The following is a 21,838-nucleotide window of genomic DNA, read 5'->3' as shown; positions in this document are numbered from 1 at the left end:
CTCTTGAAAGACAGACCTTCTGTGACAGGACCTTTGGATTTCAACTGAGAAGGATTACTGAAAATGCTAGAGCAGTGTTTGGAAGTCACTGAAGAGCTAATGCCTGTCCATGCTGTACTCAACAGGGGAACAGATACCTACTTTTGCAGAAGCAGCTAGTTTCGAAATTATCAAAGAGGATTTTTAGCCAAATTCTCTCTCACGGAAATGCTGGGAAGCCTTGGCAGGAGAAAGAAAGACACTTGACTACTGAGAAGATTGTGCAGAAAATGCCTGTATTGGTAAATGAAACCACAGTGGAGGTGGTGAAATTAATGGAAGACAGTGTTGCAGTGGGTTTCAAACTGCTCCTAGCACTGAAAAGAATAAAAAGAAACAGAACATGGCACCCAAAATTTAAAGAAGTGTACAGAATTTAAGAAAAATTCTTAAAATCTGAAGCTGAAGGGACAGCTGAAGGAAACTGTGAGTCTGAGAAGATACAAGTGACTAGGAAAACACTAAATGGTAAGGCACAATACAAGTAAGAGCAATTTTAGCTAGAACAGCCAAAATGAAAGGTGCTTGAAAGATCTGGTAAGATTAAGGTAATGCAAAAACTAAACAAATAAAGCAGGCAACGTACAAGTAAGAGCTGCTGCTTCGGATTGTAACGTTCTGTGTTTTCGGCGTTACCAGATATCCTCACCCCACAGGAACGACACGTGCACTGAAATGACATGCCACTTCCATGCAGTATGTCTCAATGAACATTATCATCTTAGAAACTCTGAAGTTATTTTGACAGCGAGTGCGCTTGATTATTTAATAACTCCTCCGTTTAAAGAAAAAACAACTTAAAACTTCTGCTGATTGACTACAGTTAAATGTCACACGAGATCCTTCCCTGAAGCCTTCAGCAAGTTCAGTTCTGCTCTTCCAAGCACCCATGTGGGACAGCCTAATATGGCCAAGAAGAGACTAAGTCCCCTGCAAAAGGTGTCACCTGTCTGTCAGACAGCTACCCTTCAACTTCTGCTTCACCATATTGTACAGTTAGGTTGTTTGTTGCCAACGTAACCTAGTCTTTGTTACCTATGAGAGACTAAATGGCATTTTTTTAATCTGTAACGAGCCACTTCTGTAAACGTTGCATTTGCACAAATTCTGTAAACCCAAATCGGTATTCTTTGCAGTACGTATTTCCAGACGTTGCTCTGCTCTTTACACTGCTATGCCTGGACAGTTTATAAATAATCAGGGTCACCAGACACCAGAACTGACTGACGCGGTGACAGCACTGTTAGAAGCCTACGGCTAGACCTGGGGTGCGCCATTAGTCAGCCGCTCAAATCACCGTCGAGTGATTCTCATTCTAAGGAAAAAAAAACCAAAAAACCGCACCAACAGGCAAACAGGTTAGGCAAGCACAAGGTATTTGACGCATGTTTCTCGGCTCCCGCCAAGGCCTTCGGAACCGGCAGGAGCAAGAATCCGACCCGCTACGCATCTCTTTTGTCCCGTGCCACGCCGACGACCGCGGACGGCCTGTGGATTCTGCAAAGCGCCGTGCGGGGCCCGAACGTTAAGCCAAAACCCACCCAGGCGGAGCACCCGCACCAAGCCCTCCGCCCGGCGGAGGCCAGAAAGCCGCTGCCCAGGCCTCCCACCTTAAGCCAAGCACGGCTTCAGCCCGGCCGCGCCAACTTATCAGAAGGGCCGCGGCCGAAGCGGGGCCGCCGGCCGCCCCTTACCCTCCTGCAGCAGGCGGCTGGGCCGGACCGGGGGGACGCGGAAGTGCCGTGCCCGCCAGCCGGGCCGCGGCGGCCGCCCCACCTCCCGGTCCGACAACCAGGTGACGGCCTCGTAGTTATCGCCCCGCAGCAGGGCCGCCGCCTCGGCGCTGTGCACCGCCACCTCCTCGAAGTGCTGCAGCCCGCCCGAGTGGTCGAAGTGGACGTGGGTGGCGACGGCCAACAGCGGCCGCCGTCCGGCCCCCTCGGCCGGCTCCACCAAGCCGGCGGCCCGCAGGTAGTCGGGCAGGCTCCGCAGCCCCAACCCGGCGTCGATCACCACGTCCCGCTGCGAGCCCCGCACCAGCCAGATGTTGGCCCGGTTGCCCGACTCGTAGAAGCGCTCTTGGATCCAGAAGATGCCGTCGCCCAGGGGCTTGTGCGCGAACCACTCCAGCGCCGACATGGCCCGCCCGGGCCCTCCTCGGCGACGAGCTTTCCTCCTCCCTCAGCCCCCGCCCGCCTCAGCGCCGCGGCGGGCGGGGCGGACCCGGGCCCGGCCCACTGCGGCAGCGGCGGGCGGGTGAGCGAGCGAGGGAGCGGGGGATCCGTGAGGGGCGGTGAGGGAGACCTGAGGGGCTGGGGGGGGAGGCAGGGGGGGAGAAGCTCAGCCTTTGCGTGAGGGGGCCGGCGGCGGGGAAGCCCCCCCGTTCCGTGGCGGCAGGGACCGGGCGCTGCCCGGGGGAGGCGGTAGGGACCCCGTCGGAGGGGAGAATAGAGCCGTAGGGCGAGGGTTGTGAGGGGAGCGGGGAGACCCTGCGGGGGTGTCCGGCGGGCTTGGGGCGGGGTGGCGGAGGGGCAGCGCGGGGAGAGGGAGGGGGGCGAGGGGGGGAGCCGAGGGGCTGCGTTCTCTCTCACACGGCGGGAACAAAGGCTGTTACCTTCGGAGGCATCAGGTGTAAAAAAAAACCAAAAAACCAAACCCCGACAAACCAAACCCACAAAATCCCGGCGTTCAGATTTCGGTCCTTTCTCCTGTACCTGCTCTCCCCTTCCGCTGATCGCACCTGTCTCTGGAAACCAGGGGTCCGAACGCGATCGAGAGGGGCTTTTTTTCTGAGGAAAACGCCCGATAAGGAGCGAGCTCTTCCGGGCGCCGAGTCTCCTCACGCCGTTCCCGCCAGCCGCCTCCCACCCGGCGGGGACCCCCTTTCCACAGGCCTTCCCCGCCCGAAGACCCCTCGCTGCCTTCCCCCCCGACCGACAGCCCGAGCAACAGCGTACGTAGTTCGGAAGGGATTTTAAAAGCTGAAAATCTGAAACGCTCCTTCGCGTGTTGTAGAGCAAATCCCGCGCAAACTGTTCTTCGCGCACCAAAATGCCCCCGGCTGCTCCGTTAGGCATCCCTGGTGGCAGCCAAAACACTACTTGTCGCGGTAACTTTGGCACGCTGGGTGACTTAGTCGTATAGCTCAGCTTTTCCTTCTCCGTTTCTGCGATCGTCTTATCACTGTCACCTCGTGGTGTCGGTAGACATAAACCACCTAAGCCGGTATCCTTGAAGGAATCACGAGTTTCAGTAAAACTGCGGAGTTGAAACACCGCTAGTTTTAAGGCCCGTTACTTCTCATCGGACTAATGTGCTATTTCAAAAGAATCTTACGGAGAATTAATTTTAAAGCAGCATTTTAAAAATGGACCTTTATATTCACTAGATTTAATGCAAACAGTGTGCCTTTCCTTGCTAGCTGGACATCGCTCTTCACTTTTTTTTTTGTTTTCTTCTGCTGTTGGTTCCCTTTTTTCACACCTAGATAATATAATTGCTTGTGTTTGAGGCTTTACTGTATCTTTTATCTTTCTTCATTCTGCCAGGCTCACATCTTGCTTTTCATCCTGTTTTCAAATGAGCTTGCTATTTTTTTTTCCCCCAGTTAATTAAATGCTCAGGCTTGGCTTTTGCTTTGTTGTCTTTCTTTAAATGATTTATTTAGGTCTCTTTGCTTATTTTTAGACAGTTTTCTGTGCTGCTGGCTGATGCGGTAATGTATAATGTGGTTTTGTTTTATCCAAGCAGAGTTTATTGCTGTTGAAAACAGTAAGTAGAGGAATACTTGCATCTACCAGTGCCTCACTGGCATTTAATAAAATGGCCATTGCTAAAAAGGCATCGGGGAATCTTAAAAGAGCTTAAGTATGCATTTCTTTGGTCCTAATCATAATTTTCTCCCAGATTCTTTGTTACTTTAGACAAGTATGATGTTACTGTACTTCCTGTTTGAATTCCTCACACACACACACTAATGGTGGGAATAGATGTGATGATACAGGTACAGCAGCAAATCTGTAACAGACATGTTCTTACCAAGCAGGGTGCAATACGGTAACCTCACAATTAATGGTAAACAGCACATGGGATTTCTGGGCTGGGGCCTCGAATTGATCTTTACACGGTCTTGGGGAGTGAGCACAGTAGCACTTTGGTTCAGCCAGGCTTCTTTTGGGTCCCATTTCTTGACATCTTCTCTGCAAAAAGTGTGTGTCTCACATTTTGCTTAACTTGCCAACCCACGGGTCGTATAAGCCTGAGATGAAGAAGATTGGCATAACAATGAAGGTGGTGAGATGTGACTGTAAATGTAGTTTTGCAGGCTATTTTTCTCTTACACCCTTACTGAAATATTTTAGTTATAATGAACCTCCTTTTATCAGCAGTTAGCTTGCAAACATACTGGAGTCCTTTGATGCTTTTACCTTGAATCTCTGCTTTTGGCTCCTTGTCAGTACACAAAGCTAGTTACAAAGATAAAGGAAAAAAAATAGATTGAAGGATGAAGAAGCCATGAGTGACAAACACAAACTGGTTTTTGGAGACAAGTTTAGAAACTGCAAAACGTATTCACAGAAAGTTCTGGGTCCTTGAACTTTTTTTCCCCTTCCCCATGCCACCCCCCACCCTGCCTTGTTTCTGGTTCCTCTGTCCTGGTTCAACTCAAGTCAGTGAATTTCAGGTTAAGAAGAAGAGAGTTTTGAATTCCTTGGTTAGGAGATAATTTCAGGCATGCAGAGGTGGCTAGCAGAAATAAGGAAAAGGAATTGATTTTAGGCATGCACCAGATTTATAGTATGTGGAAGAAAGTTAGATGGGCTAAAAATGGCTTGCTATTTAAAATGATCTTTGAGAGTGGTTTTAAAATTACTGTAATCTTTGTTAGACATTAATTCTATAGGTACATGCATTTGATACATGTAACAAAACCAAATCTTTAAAAAACTGTAATATTTTCAGTTACTCCAGATGGCTGAGTCAGGTACAGGAAGAGGACGTACTGCATTTACCTTCAACATTGATGCTCTTGGCTTTGGTAGAGGTGCAGCTCTGCCTGAGACCGTGTCTAAGCCTCCACCAACATATCCTGTAAGTAAAGCAAGTATCTTAGAGCACAGTCTCTGTGTTTAGGTAAAGTGTATTCACTCTTATGTTTAGATAATGTAATGAAATACAAGAACAACCCTAAGCACTTTAGGTCAGTTTTGAAGTATTTAATGTAAATGATTTGTTTTCTTATTACTACTTCCCATCCCTTTGCTAACTGTTGTATCCTGTATTTAACTAGATTTCTTGCAAGATGTTCATTCGTTAAAGTACTCATAGTGATTTGGTTTTCTGGACATTACAGTAACAGAAACACTGGCTATCTGAATTTATCTGAAATGGAGTTACGCTGGTCTTTGAAGCTGGGAATGGATTTGCTGATTTTAGAAGTTTACTGTTGATGCAAATGTAAAAGATTTTGGATGATTGTCTGGTACCTCAGTAGCCAGCATTTGAAAATAATTTGAGAATAACTGAAAGATATTTTATTTAAGGAAACTTAATTGAGATTTGGCATTTGGGATGTATTTGACAATTAAAGGGGAAGAAAGAGCATTTTCTGACTGTGTTTTGCTATGCAGGGAAGCTTGGACAATTTTGAGGTGGAAAAGTAGTCTTAGAATGTTGCAGTTTTATATAAGAGCACTTCCCAGTTTTGTCAGGATTTGATCAAGATGCATGACATTTTTCTCAATCTCATGTTATGGTACAGAACTTGCAAGTTTGACATATATTTGGTGCTATGCTGAGATTTCTCTGAACAGTTATTTCACCCAAGGTTTTGCCTTACTGAACCAGATGTTCTATATCTTCTCAGTCTGCCTTTACAATTAAGTTATGTGATTTCATTGATACTAAGCCATCTGTAATTGTTCCTAATGTGAATGTTGCAGTCTGCTTGATAGCACAAGGAAGCTGAATTCTGTGTGAACTGCAGCCTCTGCAGTTACAGTCAGCAGTGAGTGGATCAGCCTTGCAGGAGAATTACTAGCCCCAGTGTATCTAATGTATACCATGGAGAAGTTAGAGATGCTTTCTTTCTTCTGTGAACAGAGTTTCAGCAATAAATTAAACTTGTCAGGGGAAATCTAGTGCCATTCAAAAAAATCAAACTTAACCCAGTGGCATAACTAGGAACGATAAAAATTGCAAGAGTTAGATTTAATGACGGGGCAGTGACCAAAAGTATATTACAGCTGTTGACTGACTTACAGTGGAATTACTTTAAGCAGTGAATTGTTGCTATTGCATATTGCTAATGGACACATTCTGAGTTCTTACAAATTTCCTGTAAACGCAATTAGAAACCCAATTAAGGAGCAGCAGCTTACCATCAGCAACATTAGTGATTTAAAATGTTGGCCAGCTAGCAAATATAGCTGGAAGCAGTGAACTCTGTTCATGCGCCAGCTCTGGTACTTGTGATAGCACTCTGTGCTTTGCAACCTCCCACATAGATATTGATTGTGCACCATCTGTCGTGTGAGAGCAACAACATCCATTCTGTAATTTTGCCTCTGGCTCCAGTGTTCTTAAAACTGTTTTTGGGGTGTCCATGTGATTCAGAGTGATCATACTTAATGTAGTTAAAACACTGCTTTAGAAGAGGTTAAGGCCAGCTCGGCTCTGAGGAGAGAAGCAGTAGTTTGTGATTGAGCTAGGCTGGTGTGAAAAACTGCTTTTGGCAGTTAAGAGCTTAGCGTGACTATGAATGACTATTTCACAGTTTTAATACTGTTTTTTTCTTCATTTCTTGATACATTTTGCAGAAAGATACAGCAAAGTTATGAAAGGTACAAATTTAGTTGTAAACATAGTTACACATGTCAGAATGCAATGAGGTGTACTTGCCAAGTAGCATAATGCATAGTTGTAGTCTTCTGTGATTAGCTATGTTTGTTGTAGCTTTTGTTAGTGTTCCTGTATATTTGATGGATATTAAGACCTTATAAATAATAAACATAATTTGTACAGAGTACAGAAAATAAGCCAGTGCCTCTGAAAACAGGAGAAGATGAAGATTACATGTTGGCCTTAAAACAAGATCTTAGAGCAACTATGAAACAAATGCCATATTTTTTGGCAGTAGAAGAAGATCGTGAAGGTTTGTTTGTGTGCTTTTTATTTTTATTTATGTCTTCAGTAGTTATTGTTACATGAAGGATGATGTAGTGAAATGCATGTGTTGAAGATGTATTTTGTACTCATAATGAGGAATAATAATTGGCAGCTTAAGATAATAGGGAATTTTTCTTCTTTTACACTTATTGAAGTTGCAGATCACACCTACAAGTGCTGTAACCAGAAAGCAATTACTGTGTGAAAAAGAGAGGTATCACACGTCTGTTCCGTATGATACACAGTAAGAAATATTTAGACCAAGTGTATGCAGTTTTTCAATTATATGCTAACCAATACGAGTGAAATATACACTTCTACGTGTTAAAATGCCTTAAAAATTTTGCATTGGAGCAAAGAAATCTGTAGTACTAATGTTGAAATTTAGCTTCCATTTTAATTGTGTAAAGACATACTTAAAATAATCAATGCTGTATTTAATATCTGGACATTCTAAAAGGTACTATTATGTTTTCCCTGAAGTCCATTCAGGAAAGATCGGTAAGTATTACTGATAAGTCACCTGAAATACGAAGATCAAGATGAGGATAAGTAATTTACTGAGGTTCACATCAGAAGCAGAGCTGGATTATAAGGCAAAGCTTGATTTTATTCTACTTGACCTAAGAATGTCTTTTGCTTTTCCATAATTAAAAATTAACTGCTTTGTTATTGTTTGATAACAATAAATGCTCTGCTGTACTTGACATCCAGTCATACACCATTATACTGTTAAAATCCAAGCTTCCTGGTCAGAAAACTGAGCTGGTGGGAATGAAGGAAAGGGGAGCAGAGTAGGAAGACTTTAGTGTCTGTTAACCTTGCTGTAGGGGCATTGTAAATCTAGCAGTCACAGGAGGTTATTACTTTGAGGATTGCTTCTTTTAGTTTGTGATTTTTTTCCTAGTTCTATCATCCTCCTGGGTGCTTGTTCTGAATGGTATAAATGGCACGTGCTATTACAGAAAAATAGGAAATACAACATATTAGGAAATGCCGCATGTGTTAGACCCTAGGCCCAGTCAGTCCAATAGGCAGTCGCTAAAAAGCTTTCTAAACATGTTTGAGAAATCCAAAATGGACAAACACTGGATAATCTTTTCCTTGCTATCTTGAGCTGATTTTGAATAATGAGAGCTCACTTGAACTCTAAAATGTGAGGTTCAATTTCCACCCCAAAACCAGCATAATATTTTCTGACTTAATATTCATGATGTTGATACGATACAGGTACATAGTCTAGTCCTCTCTGAGTTTTTAGTAATTTTTGTTCATGGCGTAGTGGTGAATTCTAGAGGTTTTGAGACTGCGTGCAAATTTGGTTTTTATTAGGCTTTGAATGTAGCACTGATTAACACACCTTATTCATTGTCCACTTGTTCTTGTACCAAAGCACTGTTTAAAATGGAGCAGCACTCTGCAGTGTGAGCAGTGAACACACTGCTGAGCAGATGTTGTGGCTCACAAAAGGCAGAATGCTTCCTCTGACCTGCAGCTGGAGCCCAGCAGCCGCTGGGATGCAGCAGGCAGCTGTAGTACAGCACAAGCACAGGGCCAGGGTGGACCGTGAGGATGCGGCCAGGTAAAACCTTGGTTATGAGGCAGGGAGAATATATCTGATCTTCATTTCTAGATCCCTTTATGATGGTAGAAGAATTCCAAATTACTCTTTTATCACATCTCCTCTTTCATCTTCTGAGTAAACAATTTTCTGTCTCTTTGGATTCTCATCTCACTAGAGGCTTGCCGTGCTCTTGATCTATGTCAGGCTTGAAGTTTGCTATTTCTGTTTGAGGCACAAATAAGGGAAACTGCTATGCCTGAGAGCTGTTCAGGGTTATTTCCAAGGAACCAGTCACTTTATGAGAACTTACTGTCTCTCTTTTCCAACTTTGCCTCATGTGACCGTTCTTACTGTTCACCTCAAAATCGTCTTTGTTTCTGCAGCCTTCTTTCTGAGATGGAGCGATCGATCTCTGTTGCTGAGTGTGTTCCTTAGTAGCACTGCCAGCTTTGAAGACTGTTTTTCTACAAAAACTGGCAGCTGCAGGGAAAGCAGGTAGACAGCCACTTGATAGACTCAAATAATGCTTCCAATGTTCTCATCTCCCCAAGGGTAAGTTGGTAAGTTGAGGTAACTTTTTACTGAACCTTTAGTTATAGAAAAATGCCTCATCTGAGGGGTGGGGTATAATTACATCAGTAGTGGTCTGCAGCTTAAAAAGTTTGCTTTCATCTCAGTCACAGTATGCAGTTGTCTCTGGGACTGTATTATGTGGCAGAAGTGGCTTACCTTTGAGAAAACTGCTTTCTTGCCCCAGGGTAGATTATTTTTAACTGATCTTTTCTGTTACCTCGTTTACAGCCCTTTGCTCCCCTGTATTTCATCAAAACATCTGGTGGGACTGAAGGAGGGGGACTGTGGGCTGGAACTTCTAAATTGGCTTTGCTACAAGAGCAGGTGGATTGTTTTAAACCCTCAGCACAACATCGGTCAGCTGAATGGTCCTTTGAAGTGTGAGAAGGGAAACATTTTAATTAGTTAGGACATAGCTATCTATCTTTCATTATTTAGGTAGTAAATGAAAGCCACATCTAATACTGCCTGGCAAGTTTGATGTGTTAGTGTGCCATATAGAACAGATTTTCATCATTCAATACTCATTTTGAGTAACAGGTGTATGCTACAGTAAGTTCTCTATTTTCGTCACTTCATAAGCTATGCATCATTCATATTTTTTCCTGTAGGTATATCTGCTATGGCTGGGTGACTGTCATCTTGGCAGTGGATTGGAATTAATTCATTAGCTGTGAGTGGTGAGAGTCAGTCAGATCTATTTTTTTACTGATGACATCAGCAATTAGTACTTCACTAAAGAGCCTTGAGCTGAAATCAAAACTACTAGTTTCTTTCCCTTTCTGTGCAGACAGTTTCCTGCAGCATCTGTGAAGGCCAGCTACATTAAATGCCTCTTGAGACACTGTCATTTTAAATGCAAGCTTTTTGTTGCACAGTTCAAAGTAGGTCTTCTGCTTGCCCTCGTCATAGCTAAGTTTAAAAATGAGCTTCATTTCTGATGCCTTGCTTCTCCCTTCCTTTTCTCTGGTGAGTATGTTAGAATTCCTTGACTGCAAAGGTGACAGTTTGTTACCATTGTTTGTACAATACCCACAAAAATTATCCCTGCTTGGGTAATGAGTTATTAGCGCAATCAGAGTCAGTAATTTTGCAGTAAGTGGATTTTGCAGTTGGGCATGGTCATTTGCTAAGAAAAAAATGGGACTGATTTAAAAAACCTTAAGTTTGATACTGGTTTTGTCATTAGAGATTGCACAAGGAAGTTTTTTTGCAGTGTAAATGGATGTGCTTACACTGTATAACTACTGTATTATTTACAATGCATTTCTCAGTTTAGTTCTTGTGCCTGCACAGAGGTTGAATGGACTAAAATGGGTTGCTGCTGTTTACGACACATCTCTGTTACGCTGCAAAGCATTGCCATTGCAGAAGTACTTGAAGTCTTGGGAGTTGATCATGATCAGTGTGAGATGCAGCCTTCTGAGACTTGGGAATTCTGGATACTCTTTATGATTAGCACAGTGGTGATAAATGTCACTTGACTGGTTTTGTAGCAGAGGTTTGAGTGTGGAAACTCTTGAAGAGCAGAAGAGTTGGCGTTATTTGATGTTTCAACCTGGTTTCCCTGACTATATCTGCATTTAATGTTTTCATGCTTTCCAAGGCTAGAAGTATAAATTACAATAATTTTGGAGGGCTGGGTTTTTTGTTTTGGGGGTTTTTTTTAGGGGGGGGTGGGGGGAGGATGTTTTGATTGAAATGAGATACCCAAAAAATGCAAAGCAATATTCAGGGGTTTTGCCTTTTTGAAGGGGATATAAAATCCAGGTCTTGCAAGTACTTAGCAAATTATTAGTCCTGGGAATTAGCATGAGAACTGCTGAAAGTAGTGACATTTAACTTTTTTTTAAGTGTTTGACAACAGCACAAGAAAGTGTTCAATGTGGAATTAAAAAAACACACTGTATGTTTAGTTACAAGAAAATATCATGGACAGTGCCTGGAGTGCCTTTTTAATTAATTGAATTCAGTAACTCTTTGTATCCTTCTCTATAGTAATTGAGAGGTATCGTAAAAAGTACCAGAACAGTGAAAAGGAGCGTCAAACATGGACCCCGGGTAATATCTGAGATTATCAAAGGCTAATTCTTTATTAACCTGTGAAATGTTCTGCTCTTTTAAATGTTTGATTCATTATTTTTCAAGCAATAAAAAAGTATGCAAATCCTTACCAAGTCATGTATTCCCTATTGAGGGTTATGCCCTTTGCATGTTTTCAGATCAAGGCGAAGTATTGTTTGTGGAAAAAAAAAAAAAAGAAAAAAAATCTGATTTTATTTATTTACTCAGTTGAAACAACCGATTTGCAGCAAAAATGCAAGCTTTAGCGCTCACTCTAGCTTACATTCTTCCTTACTCACCAAGCAGATACCAATTTGAACTGGGAGCAAACATTGACGTTACTAAAAAAAATCCAACCTGATGTCTCAGTCACAGGTAGCTGGGTTTTATAACATTGAACTTCCACAATGCTATCTGTATAGATCACTACTGCAAACTTAGTTATAGAATGTAAACAGAAGGGCATGTGGGCCACTGGAAGAGCTGAACTTTGTCCCTTTCGGGCAGATGCCAGTTGTCGTTAAGTGAGTGAAATGCTAGTCCTCGCTCGGGTTCCTCAATTTAAAGTACAGCTACAATTCCATAACACTGTTGTGTGCTAAAACACTTAGGTGTGCATGTAAATAGGACCAAGCACAACAGGAGCCCCTACCTTTCCTTGGTGGGTTGCAGGGGGAGGATTGCTGTTGTAAATCATTGTTCATATGTATTAAAGCTGTTTTCTGTACAGATTGGAGAAGACTCCCAAGAGAGGTGAAGCCAAAGAAAAAGACCAAGAAAGGTATATTATATATTTTTAAGAAGCATTAAGTACACATCAAGTATACACTAGTTGAGTGGTAGAAGATGTACTGGAGCTGGTTAGGGAAAAAAAACTGGTAGAAATGTTAATTAGTTTGAATAATCAGGGCTTTTGGCAGATTTTTTCTAAATTTATTAATCAGCCTGTCTTTTGTGGTTTTTGCTTTTCCTCTGTAGGATGTTTTAAGTTACCGGAACAGGTTTTTTAACATATGAGTTATGTAACAGCGGAAGATTAAAAAAACATAAAACTTTTTGTTTTGAAAGTTTGTATCTTTAGTCAACAGTCTTCTTCAATGAATAGCTGGCTATTCAGATTTCTTTATTTTGGGTTTCTCAATTATCTTGCTTATAATTTGGTTGACATGCATTTTTTTAAAGCCTTTTATTAAAGGCTTAATTATTAAAGGCTTAATCATGTGATTTAATAAATCACATGATATAATGTAGGTTATTTTCTATTTTCCCTGGTTTTACATTTTTTGTTTATTTTCAGCTTGCTTCTGCAGAGTTGTGAACCAGATCCTTCAACAGCAGTTGGAGCTGGTATTGCTTGTTTTTACAGGAAAATCTTTTCTATTACACAGCGTCATACATGTATTTGTTTTTCAAAGTGTTTTTTAGTATGCATGACTGTTATTTTAAGTTCTCTGTAGAAGTCTGTTGGTCTGTTGATGTGAAATAACACTTGGTGTTCGGTATCTAGCTGTTTCATATATAATTGTTTATTTTCTTGCTCTCTTTATCCAATTTCATGTGTCATTTTTCGGTTCGAGGATAAAATAGAAAAAGAAATGTGCAGTAGTCATGGAGACTGGCTCAGCTGGAAGCTTTGTTCCTTTTAAGAGCGTCATTGAGAATCATGGTACTAAAGGTAGACTGCCAGATTCAACTGAAAATTAAATACTTATCTGCAAAATCTCTAAAGATTAAACCAGTACATACCTACTTTTTTTTTTTTTTTTCCCGGAAGAAGAAACTGCATTGGCTTTCATAAGCCTATATGTAATAATTAGCTCCTCAAGATCCAATGAAATCATAAATGCTGATTTATTATTCCTTGTTACTATAATGTGATTATCATAAACAAAGAGAGAATCACTGCTCACTGTGGAGGATTTTTCCTCTTTATGTTGTGCCAGTTTCTCTATCTGCTCTTAAAAGTTCATTTTCTAACATAGCTGTAATGGCAAAGATCAGCTGACCATCAGAATTTGATTGGATTAAAAAAATAGGTTCCTCTAAAAGCAAAATTCATGTGGTTTTAGTTTAGGGTTTTTTGAGAATCCTGATGATACAGAGGCCATACAAAAGTCATGTGACTCAGGAGGTTTGTAAATAGCTGATCAGTGACACATTAGCCCTTCTGGTACATATTTTTATTGTATTTTGAGGACAGCCATCTTAGGTGACACTTTATAACCCAGTGGAACAAAGGTGAGGGAGTCAACAGAATCTGCATGGGAATTCAAACAGGCTTCCTACCGTTCTACCTTTGTAGATCATAGAATCATTTAAGTTGGAAAAGACCTTTAAGATCGAGTCCAACCATCAACGATGCTCACTAAACCATGTCCTGAAGTGCCTTGTCTATGCGCTTTTTGAATACCTTCAGGGATGGTGACACCACCACTTCCCTGGGCAGCGTGTTCCAATGCCTGACAACTCCTTCAGTAAAGAAATTTTTCCTAATATCCAATCTAAACCTCCCCTCCCACAACTTGAGGCCATTTCCTCTTGTTACTTGGGAGAAGAGACTGACCCCCTGCCATGGTTTAGCTCCAGCCAGCAACTAAGCACCACTCCCCCCCCACCCAGTGGGATGGGGGAGAAAATCGGGAAAAGAAGTAAAACTCGTGGGTTGAGATAAGAACGGTTTAATAGAACAGAAAAGAAGAAACTAATAGTGATAACATTAATAAAATGACAACAGTAATAATAAAAGGATTGGAATGTACAAATGATGCGCAGGGCAATTGCGCACCACCCGCTGATCGACACCCAGTTAGTCCCCGAGTGGCGATCCCCCACCCCCACTCCCCCCAGTTTATACACTAGATGTGGCATCCCATGGTATGGAATACCCTGTTGTCCAGTCTGGGTCAGCTGCCCTGGCTCTGTCTTGTGCCAAATTCTTGTGCTCCTCCAGCTTTCTCGCTGGCTGGGCATCAGAAGCTGAAAAATTCTTGACTTTAATCTAAACACTACTTAGCAACAACTGAAAATATAAGTGTGTTATCAACATTCGTCGCATACTGAACGCAAAACACAGCACTGCACCAGCTACCAGGAAGAAAATTAACTCTGTCCCAGCTGAAACCAGGACACCCCCACCTCACTACAACCCCCCTTCAGGTAGTTGTAGAGAGTGATCAGGTCTCCTCTCAGCCTCCTTTTCTCCAACAACCCCAGCTCCCTCAGCCGCTCCTCATCAGACTTGTGCTCCAGACCCTCCACCAGCTCGGTTGCCCTTCTCTGGACACGCTCCAGCACCTCCATGTCTTTCCTGCAGTGAGGGGCCCAAAACTGAACACAGGACTCGAGGTGCAGCCTCACCAGTGCCCAGTACAGGGGAACGATCACCTCCCTGCTCCTGCTGGCCACGCTGTTTCTGGTACAGGCCAGGATGCCGTTGGCCTTCTTGGCCACCTGGGCACACTGGCTCATATTGAGCTGGCTGTCGACCAACACCCCCAGGTCTTTTTCTGCCAGTCTTCCCCAGGTGGGTGGCAGGAATGGTTTGGGGATGACTACACAGTTAGATTATGGGTGTTGTCCCAAAACTTGTGGGATCATTCACCAGGTGTGCAAGCCAATAACACACAGTCAAGTTACTAGCTATTTCTTCACAGAAGGGGGTGCTAGGGGGTGACCCCGCAAAGCTAGCACACCCAGAACTAAAACAGTCATTGATTTATACATTGTACATTAGCATAATTATCATCTCATTGTTTATCAACCTTTTACTGGTACCTATAATTCTGTATCTTAAAGCTGATTGGTGTATAGTGCCTCATCTTCATTTAAAGGTGCAGCATCTTTTAATTTTACTGTGCAAGCTCAGTGGGTGAGGGTCTTCAGGTGGAGGTGGGTATCCAAACTTCTAGAGGTGTGGTCTTCATGTTATAATTAGTTAAGTTCACCTAAAGGGTGTGTTTTCACATGGTACAGCCAAGCTTCTTGGGCAACCAGCCCACTAAAGTTTCTGGTTCCTAATTTTAGGTCAGTTTGTTCCTTCTGTTCCATTGTCTTGTCAAGAGTTACTTACCCAAGTGATTTACATCGATTACTTATCTTTTGTTCCCTGAGTTTATAAAAAATTACAACCATAAAGATTTCAGTATTACAGGGACAGCTTCATTTTGACACACCTCTCCTTCTCCTTTTCTGTTTTCCCTGGATGTTTTAACCTAAGACTTGACCACCTGCCTTCTTAGTGACAAAAATTCAGGTAGAATTCCACATCTCTCCCACACCTTGGGCTGTGGACCACAGTATCCTAGATACCAGCAGTGCTTGCCAAAAAAAACCACCTAAAGCATGGATTGGGTTCAGCTTTTGAAGGCCAGCTATATGCATATGTATGTAGCAATCACATGTGTGCATTTAAGCCCAAGTACTGCAAGAACAGATATTTGGAATGATGAGATTGTATTCCATTGTATGTGGATGTAAGGAGCTGTTTTGCTTGAAGTTCTACTAACGATGGGTCAGTGTCTCTAATTTTATTATAAGCTCCAGAGACGCCCAGCATTTAAGGAAGGATCTTGCACATCTGTTTTCATTTCCAAGCTGTTTGTTCTATAGGTATTATCTCCAAAAGCCTGCAGAGGGTTGTACAGAGATGGTAATTTTGAATCGCACTTTCCACTTGTTTTGTTTAAAAGCCGACTTCATTCTGAATGTGTTTGCTTTGATGCTGTTCATATGTTATTACAGAGCAGCTTGACTCCCCTCAGCTCTGTGCGGTCCTTTTGTTACATAATCCCTTCCTGGGCAAAACACTGAAATGAACTGAATGTTATTTATGACAAATGCTTTTGACAAAAATACAGTTGTCTTCTTAGCAGCTCTTAGTGTTCTGCTTCCTTAAATATTAGGCCAAATAAAATACATAACCACATTGGGTTACTATCAGCTCCAGAAAGGATATCCCTTCCATCAATGCACACTATTTTTCTTTCTGATACCACTTAGTGCAGTTTACACTTAGTTTTTACTAAGTTTTTACACTTAGTGTAAAAATGGTGCCGGTTACATCAGCTCACTTGTCTGAAGCTACCTTGTCCATCAGAAGCTGTGTAGCTACACCAATATGGCACTTTACACAGGCAGTTTTACCCTGCTGAGAAGACCTAATCTGTGTTAGGTGCAGCTCTGTGTTTTAAGTTTCATGTGGTCATGCTGAATATAGCAGAAGAGCCAAAAGGCAGTTATGTTTTGGAAACAGGACATCTCACAGGGCTCTCTGTAAATGCTGTAACATCTCTCACTCCGGAGCTCTTTGTCTCTCCTTATCTATTGGTCAAACAGCACTCCTGGAATTGGGGCAACATAAGTTCAGGGTGTTGCAATTCAGGTTCCTCTTACCTGGGTATATGGAATGCTATTTTTGACCTCCACCATCTAGTTAAGTAGCATAATGAGGTTGGATTGTAGGGAGTAACTTGATAAAAGATTATGTTCATGAATCAAGGGACTAGGTGGAATTACGCACTGTGGACTCATCAGATGAGAGCTAACTGTGGTCCAAAAGCCATCGAGCTGCAGTAACATGTCTACTGTGTTGGAGCTAATAAACTGCTGTCTGCCTTTTTTTGATCTGTCTGAAGCAACCAGCTGTCATTAATGTGTTGCATAAATCAGTAACATTAATGAATGTTTATCTTTTCAAGATGATGAAAAATAACAATTGAGATTTTGTTCTAGTTTCTTAGCATATTGTTAGTATGTAGGTGAAAAGTACTTTGTGAAGCTGAACATCATACTTTGGCCAAACCTTTACTCAACAACCTGTTCAAAGTGAATTTCAAACTGGCTATATAGGCATCACTTAACATAAGTTGGTCATTTACTCCTCCATGAAAGATATAGGTCAAAGTCTAAGGTAATTTTAATACAGATGGTATGGGATTTCCATGGCATACTCAAGAGGTAAAGTCTTTAAGAGCAAGTAAAACGAGAATTTGTGTTCTTCCATATTAAAAAAATAATAGTGGTGTATTTTTTTTCAGCAGGTGCAAACCCAAAAAAGGCAAAAAGTCTTGAGTCTAAAAGTAATCTGGATGTGTTGAAAAAAATTGAGGTAAGATGTGCATACTCCTTCTAAATTGTACAACAGAAATTGCTGAAGGAAAATGAAACCTTTAGTATGTTTTTTGGTACAAATGGAACAAACAACCAGAGCACCCTTTTTCTGGCCTTGTCTTGTTACTCTGACAGACAACTGTTCTGCAACATGGTAGCATAAGGAAGAGGATAAGGATAGAGCCTGGCTGTGGAGAAACTATTTTCTTTGCTCCTGTTTGAACACAATGACCAATTTTTCTGCACTGGCTAACGATGTAGCCTAATTGTGAACAGCAGAGCTACTATTAGAGCTTATGAAGGAGGAATTGGTGCCAGAGCTTTTAAATCTACTGCTGTTTCACCAGTCTACTGATGTTGGAAGTTAAACAATTTAGTAAGTTGAGAGGGAAGAAACATATAGGAAGAGAAACTTAGGAGGAAAGTGACCTTGGTTTTGGAGGCGACTACCCACCTAGCAATGAGAAGCTTAGAGGTGAAACAGCCTTGTGTGTTTTCTCTTGGTGATCCATCAGTTGTTTGGTGCAGATACACTACTATATATAATATGTGGTACTGCTTTTTCAAATACGACATGGTCTTCTACTGTCAATTATTCTAACAGTGGATGGTAAAGGGAAATCATCAACTCAATTTATTACACAAGACATACTTTTTTAGACTTCAAGTCCAATGGCTAATGCTTGATCAAGTAAGTCTGTATGAAGTTCTCGTGCTTCACATCATGTTGGTTTAAATATTGACAAAAAAACATTTGCATTGTTATGCTAGTTGTCTTGCTGTTAACTGCAGCATAACATTTTGGTAGTGTGGAGGATATGCTGTTGCTGTGACATGGGATTACCTTGTAAAGGAGATTGCCTTGTGACAGGAGTTAGAAAAGAAGGATGATGAAGAAGAAGAATCTGAAGATGAGGAAGACAGGAAAGAAGATAAACCAAAAGACAAAGAAGGTGGTGATGATGATGATGATGAAGAAGAACCAGAGGAAGATGATGAAGAGGAGCATGAAGAGGTATAATGTTTTCCTATTTACACAAAGTCAGATCCCACTCATCGAGTTCTGTGTTGACTGTCAGCCAAAGAAATGTCCCTAGCTTCTCTGACGCTGAGGGAGAGTTGTAGTGAGAGGCATTATTACATTAATTTTCTTGGCTGCACTACATTGTGTTGTAGTTAATTTAAGTGGGTGTTTTAGACTTGTTACTCCCAAAGAGTTCTGAAAAAAGATCTTGCAAGCAGGAACGTGTCCTGCCACAATCAATACATACAAACTCTTCCTTCATAGGTATCAGAACTTCATTACAATATTCTCCTTTTTGATTCCCAAGAAATAAAACTCTATTACTGTTTCAAGATGTGGGTGCTCATGTGCAAGTTTAAAGCATGTTCCTTTCATAAATTGTCTCCTCCAAAGCTAAGAGTGCTAGATGGTTTGGGTTTTTTTGTTTTGTTTAGGAAAATGACTACATTTCTTCATATTTTGAAGATGGAGATGACTTTGGTGATGGCAGTGATGACAATATGGATGAAGCAACTTATTAGCTATTGTTGCTAAGTGATACACTGCTCAAGCCTTACACTACTTGAAGTAGAATTCTGGAGGTAGGCCGAGTATCAACAGAACTAATGCTTTAGCTCTGTTGGTTTTAAGTATACTCTCCAAAAACACACTGAACAATTATTTTTAATTGTACTATGCTGTAAAACAGGATGTGGGATCCTTTGTTTTGTTCTTTTGCCAAACGTTCTGCAGACATGCGCCTTTTTAAGGTTCTCTGGAATGTCTACTGATGGAGTAAGCTGTATGCCATTGTGTTGCCTCTGCACAGAAAAAGAATGTATGCATTTTAATCAAAATTGTGCCTAAGCATTTGCACTAGTCAGTTCTATGCTTTAGCAGTCAAATCTTGAAAATAATAGTGAAATTCTTGATGACTGCAGCAAAAAAGAGACATGGCCTTTATGGGTATAAGCTGCTGTATTTGGCAGCTGACTTCTCTGAAGGAATTTATGTAGCTTCTGAATTCAGGTGACAAACTGACAACTAAGCACTTTAATATAAACTGACTTGAAAGTAGCCAAAAAACATGAGAGTATTTTGAAAAGCTATTATTCTAGTTAAAAGAACTCATAATTTTTAGTATTTTGGTAAAAAGGACTATAATATTTAATTGAATCATGATTAAATATGAATCAGCATAAGTAGTTATTAAGGGTCATTGAATTTAGAATGAATACAAGGCAGAATTTAAGATTGAGAAATTACGGAATTCTGGTTTTCACCAGTGGCACACAGACAGTGAAGATAAGTTCAGTCGTTCACCTCAGTTTCTCTGCCTCTTAAGGCAATACTAACTTTCTTACCTCACAGACCTGTTAAGTGAGATGGCAGATGATAGCTAGCTGTGTAATTGCTAATGCATTTATTCACTTACCTACAGAATAAACACAACAGAAACTTAACAGACTGCAAATCAATACAAAAAAACCAAAGATGTAGCAAAAGAATGTAGTGAAGTATTTTGATGGATGAGGTTTTAGTTAGGAAAACAAAACAAGAATTCTGAGAATAACAAAACCAGAATGTTTGGAACATCAATTTTATTTAAGAATCAACAGCTGAAGTATAGAAAACTTATTCCTGAGATCAGATACTTGACAAACAAGAATGACAGAGCATTCCCCGTGTCCTGTTGTCCTTTGATAATACAAAATACTACTGGTCAGTGCTGTTATATTACTGTTGATCAGGGTTGCTGCTGCTGTTGGTTTTTAACTTTCTTAAAACATTCTGTTTCTGATAAGTAGTGCTATTATAGGTCTAATAAAAGAACAGTTCTAAAACAAAGCCAAGTCTTTTATCAGCAAAGGAACTACAGAAGTTTTCCTTGCAACTTTGGCATTCTGTCAAGCAGTACTTTACCTCACCGGTGACTGGAAAACTGTACTGCATTACTCTATGAAGTTCTGCGTGCAATAAGAACTTATTCCTTAATGTGTAGCTTTCAAGTGTTCTAATAAAATACATACTGGATGTAAAGGAAGTGAAACTAAAATGCTATGCAGGTCACACCTCAAGACGTATACCAATTTTATTTTGAAGTGTTCATACCTATACAAATAAAGTTTAATAAACATTCTGCTGCATTGCAAAGGAAATGTATTCCCTCTGCTCATTTTCTTCTAATCACACATGCCAGCAGTTGTTTCCTGAACAGGTGTGCCTGTTTCTTGCATGTGATATACAAAAGAGAGACAGAAGATGTTGTGAACAAGGTAAGCATGCTGAAAATTAAATTTGGTTGCCTCAAATGTAACTAATATTATCTTCTACTAGCCGTTCCCCCTGATGCAAGGTGAATAGGGAAACTCCTTGCCTGTCACACAAGGAACACAAATAGATGGCTTTTGCCAGACAGAACCAGAGAATTAACACTGGAAAAGCATTACTGCACGAGTTAAATTTTGTCACAAGCTGTGGCTTGCCTGAACAGGTACAATACCTTGTTTTGTAGCAGACACTAATTCTGGAGGACCAATGACTTTCTTCATTCATCATACTGTTAATGGGAGAGACAACTGCTTCCCTGCTGTACTGTTGAAACATATTACTCTAGCAGAAATCAGGTCCTTTTGAGACCTTTAAAAGGTGAACTATGGTCACCTCTGTCCTCCAGAGGGAACTGCAAAGTCTTAGGATGGACCTTCTAGGACTAGTTTAATAATGGCAAGTGAGGCCAATGCTTACAAATGCGCCAAGTTCTGCAATGATACAGCTCTGTGCCAAGGCACTTCTGAAATGAAATGAGATTGTGCTGTTCCAGAGGTGCTTTTATAAGCTCACTTTCCAATTGCTTAGAATTTATTGCAAGACCATAATGTTGATAAAACCTAGACTGTTCTTTGGGTCTCACCAAACTTTGGGTTTGGACAGGCATATATGCAAATCCCATCTTAATAGCACAGCAGACAAACATGGCTACTTCATACAAGAAGGCACTGCTTTTAGTGTGTAGGTATCCATCTAAGAACTTCACTGATCCCCACCTTCATTTTTCCTGCCTACTTCTTAATCCTCATTTCACAGAACTAACAAGTTCTCAGAACTTTATGCAGACAAGTTCCAAGTTCTACAAGGCACCACAGGATAAACCATTAAGGCTCCAATTATGCTAGATGCTAGATGTTAACGCTATACGCAGCTACTGCCAACAAAATACCTGTTGGCCAAGGATTTTTATTTTAGATCATACACAGAAACTAGCCAAAACAAATACAAGTACTGGCCTCCTGTAATAAAAACATGCAAAGTATGTAGAG

The 21,838-nt window shown here is 41.2% G+C and overlaps 2 protein-coding genes across 3 annotated transcripts in view; one reads left to right on the top strand and one right to left on the bottom strand.

Annotated features, from left to right (window-relative positions):
* MBLAC2 (metallo-beta-lactamase domain containing 2) overlaps positions 1-2,231 on the bottom strand; it is a 270,688-nt gene extending 268,457 nt beyond the window's left edge. For both annotated transcript variants that reach the window (XR_007505072.1, XM_049794982.1), the window contains exon 1: positions 1,734-2,231. Coding sequence is in view for 1 of the 2 variants with exons in the window: in XM_049794982.1 (XP_049650939.1) it covers positions 1,734-2,178 (445 nt within the window). In the remaining variant the exon portion in view is untranslated. The remainder of the gene's footprint in view (positions 1-1,733) is intronic.
* A 2,779-nt stretch (positions 2,232-5,010) lies between these two features.
* On the top strand, positions 5,011-20,214 carry POLR3G (RNA polymerase III subunit G). The gene is made up of 8 exons (XM_049794468.1): positions 5,011-5,130; positions 7,063-7,192; positions 11,342-11,404; positions 12,138-12,187; positions 12,703-12,754; positions 17,443-17,513; positions 18,387-18,530; positions 18,974-20,214. The coding sequence occupies exons 1-8, from the start codon at positions 5,011-5,013 to the stop codon at positions 19,058-19,060; spliced, it is 717 nt and encodes a 238-aa protein (XP_049650425.1). The 3' UTR covers positions 19,061-20,214.
* The last annotated feature ends 1,624 nt before the right edge of the window (positions 20,215-21,838 follow it).

Source organism: Accipiter gentilis, chromosome Z (genome assembly GCF_929443795.1).
Source record: "Accipiter gentilis chromosome Z, bAccGen1.1, whole genome shotgun sequence".
Taxonomy (NCBI): domain Eukaryota; kingdom Metazoa; phylum Chordata; class Aves; order Accipitriformes; family Accipitridae; genus Astur; species Astur gentilis.
The sequence above is the reverse complement of the archived record's forward strand: the minus strand, read 5'-3'. Positions and strand labels throughout refer to the sequence as shown.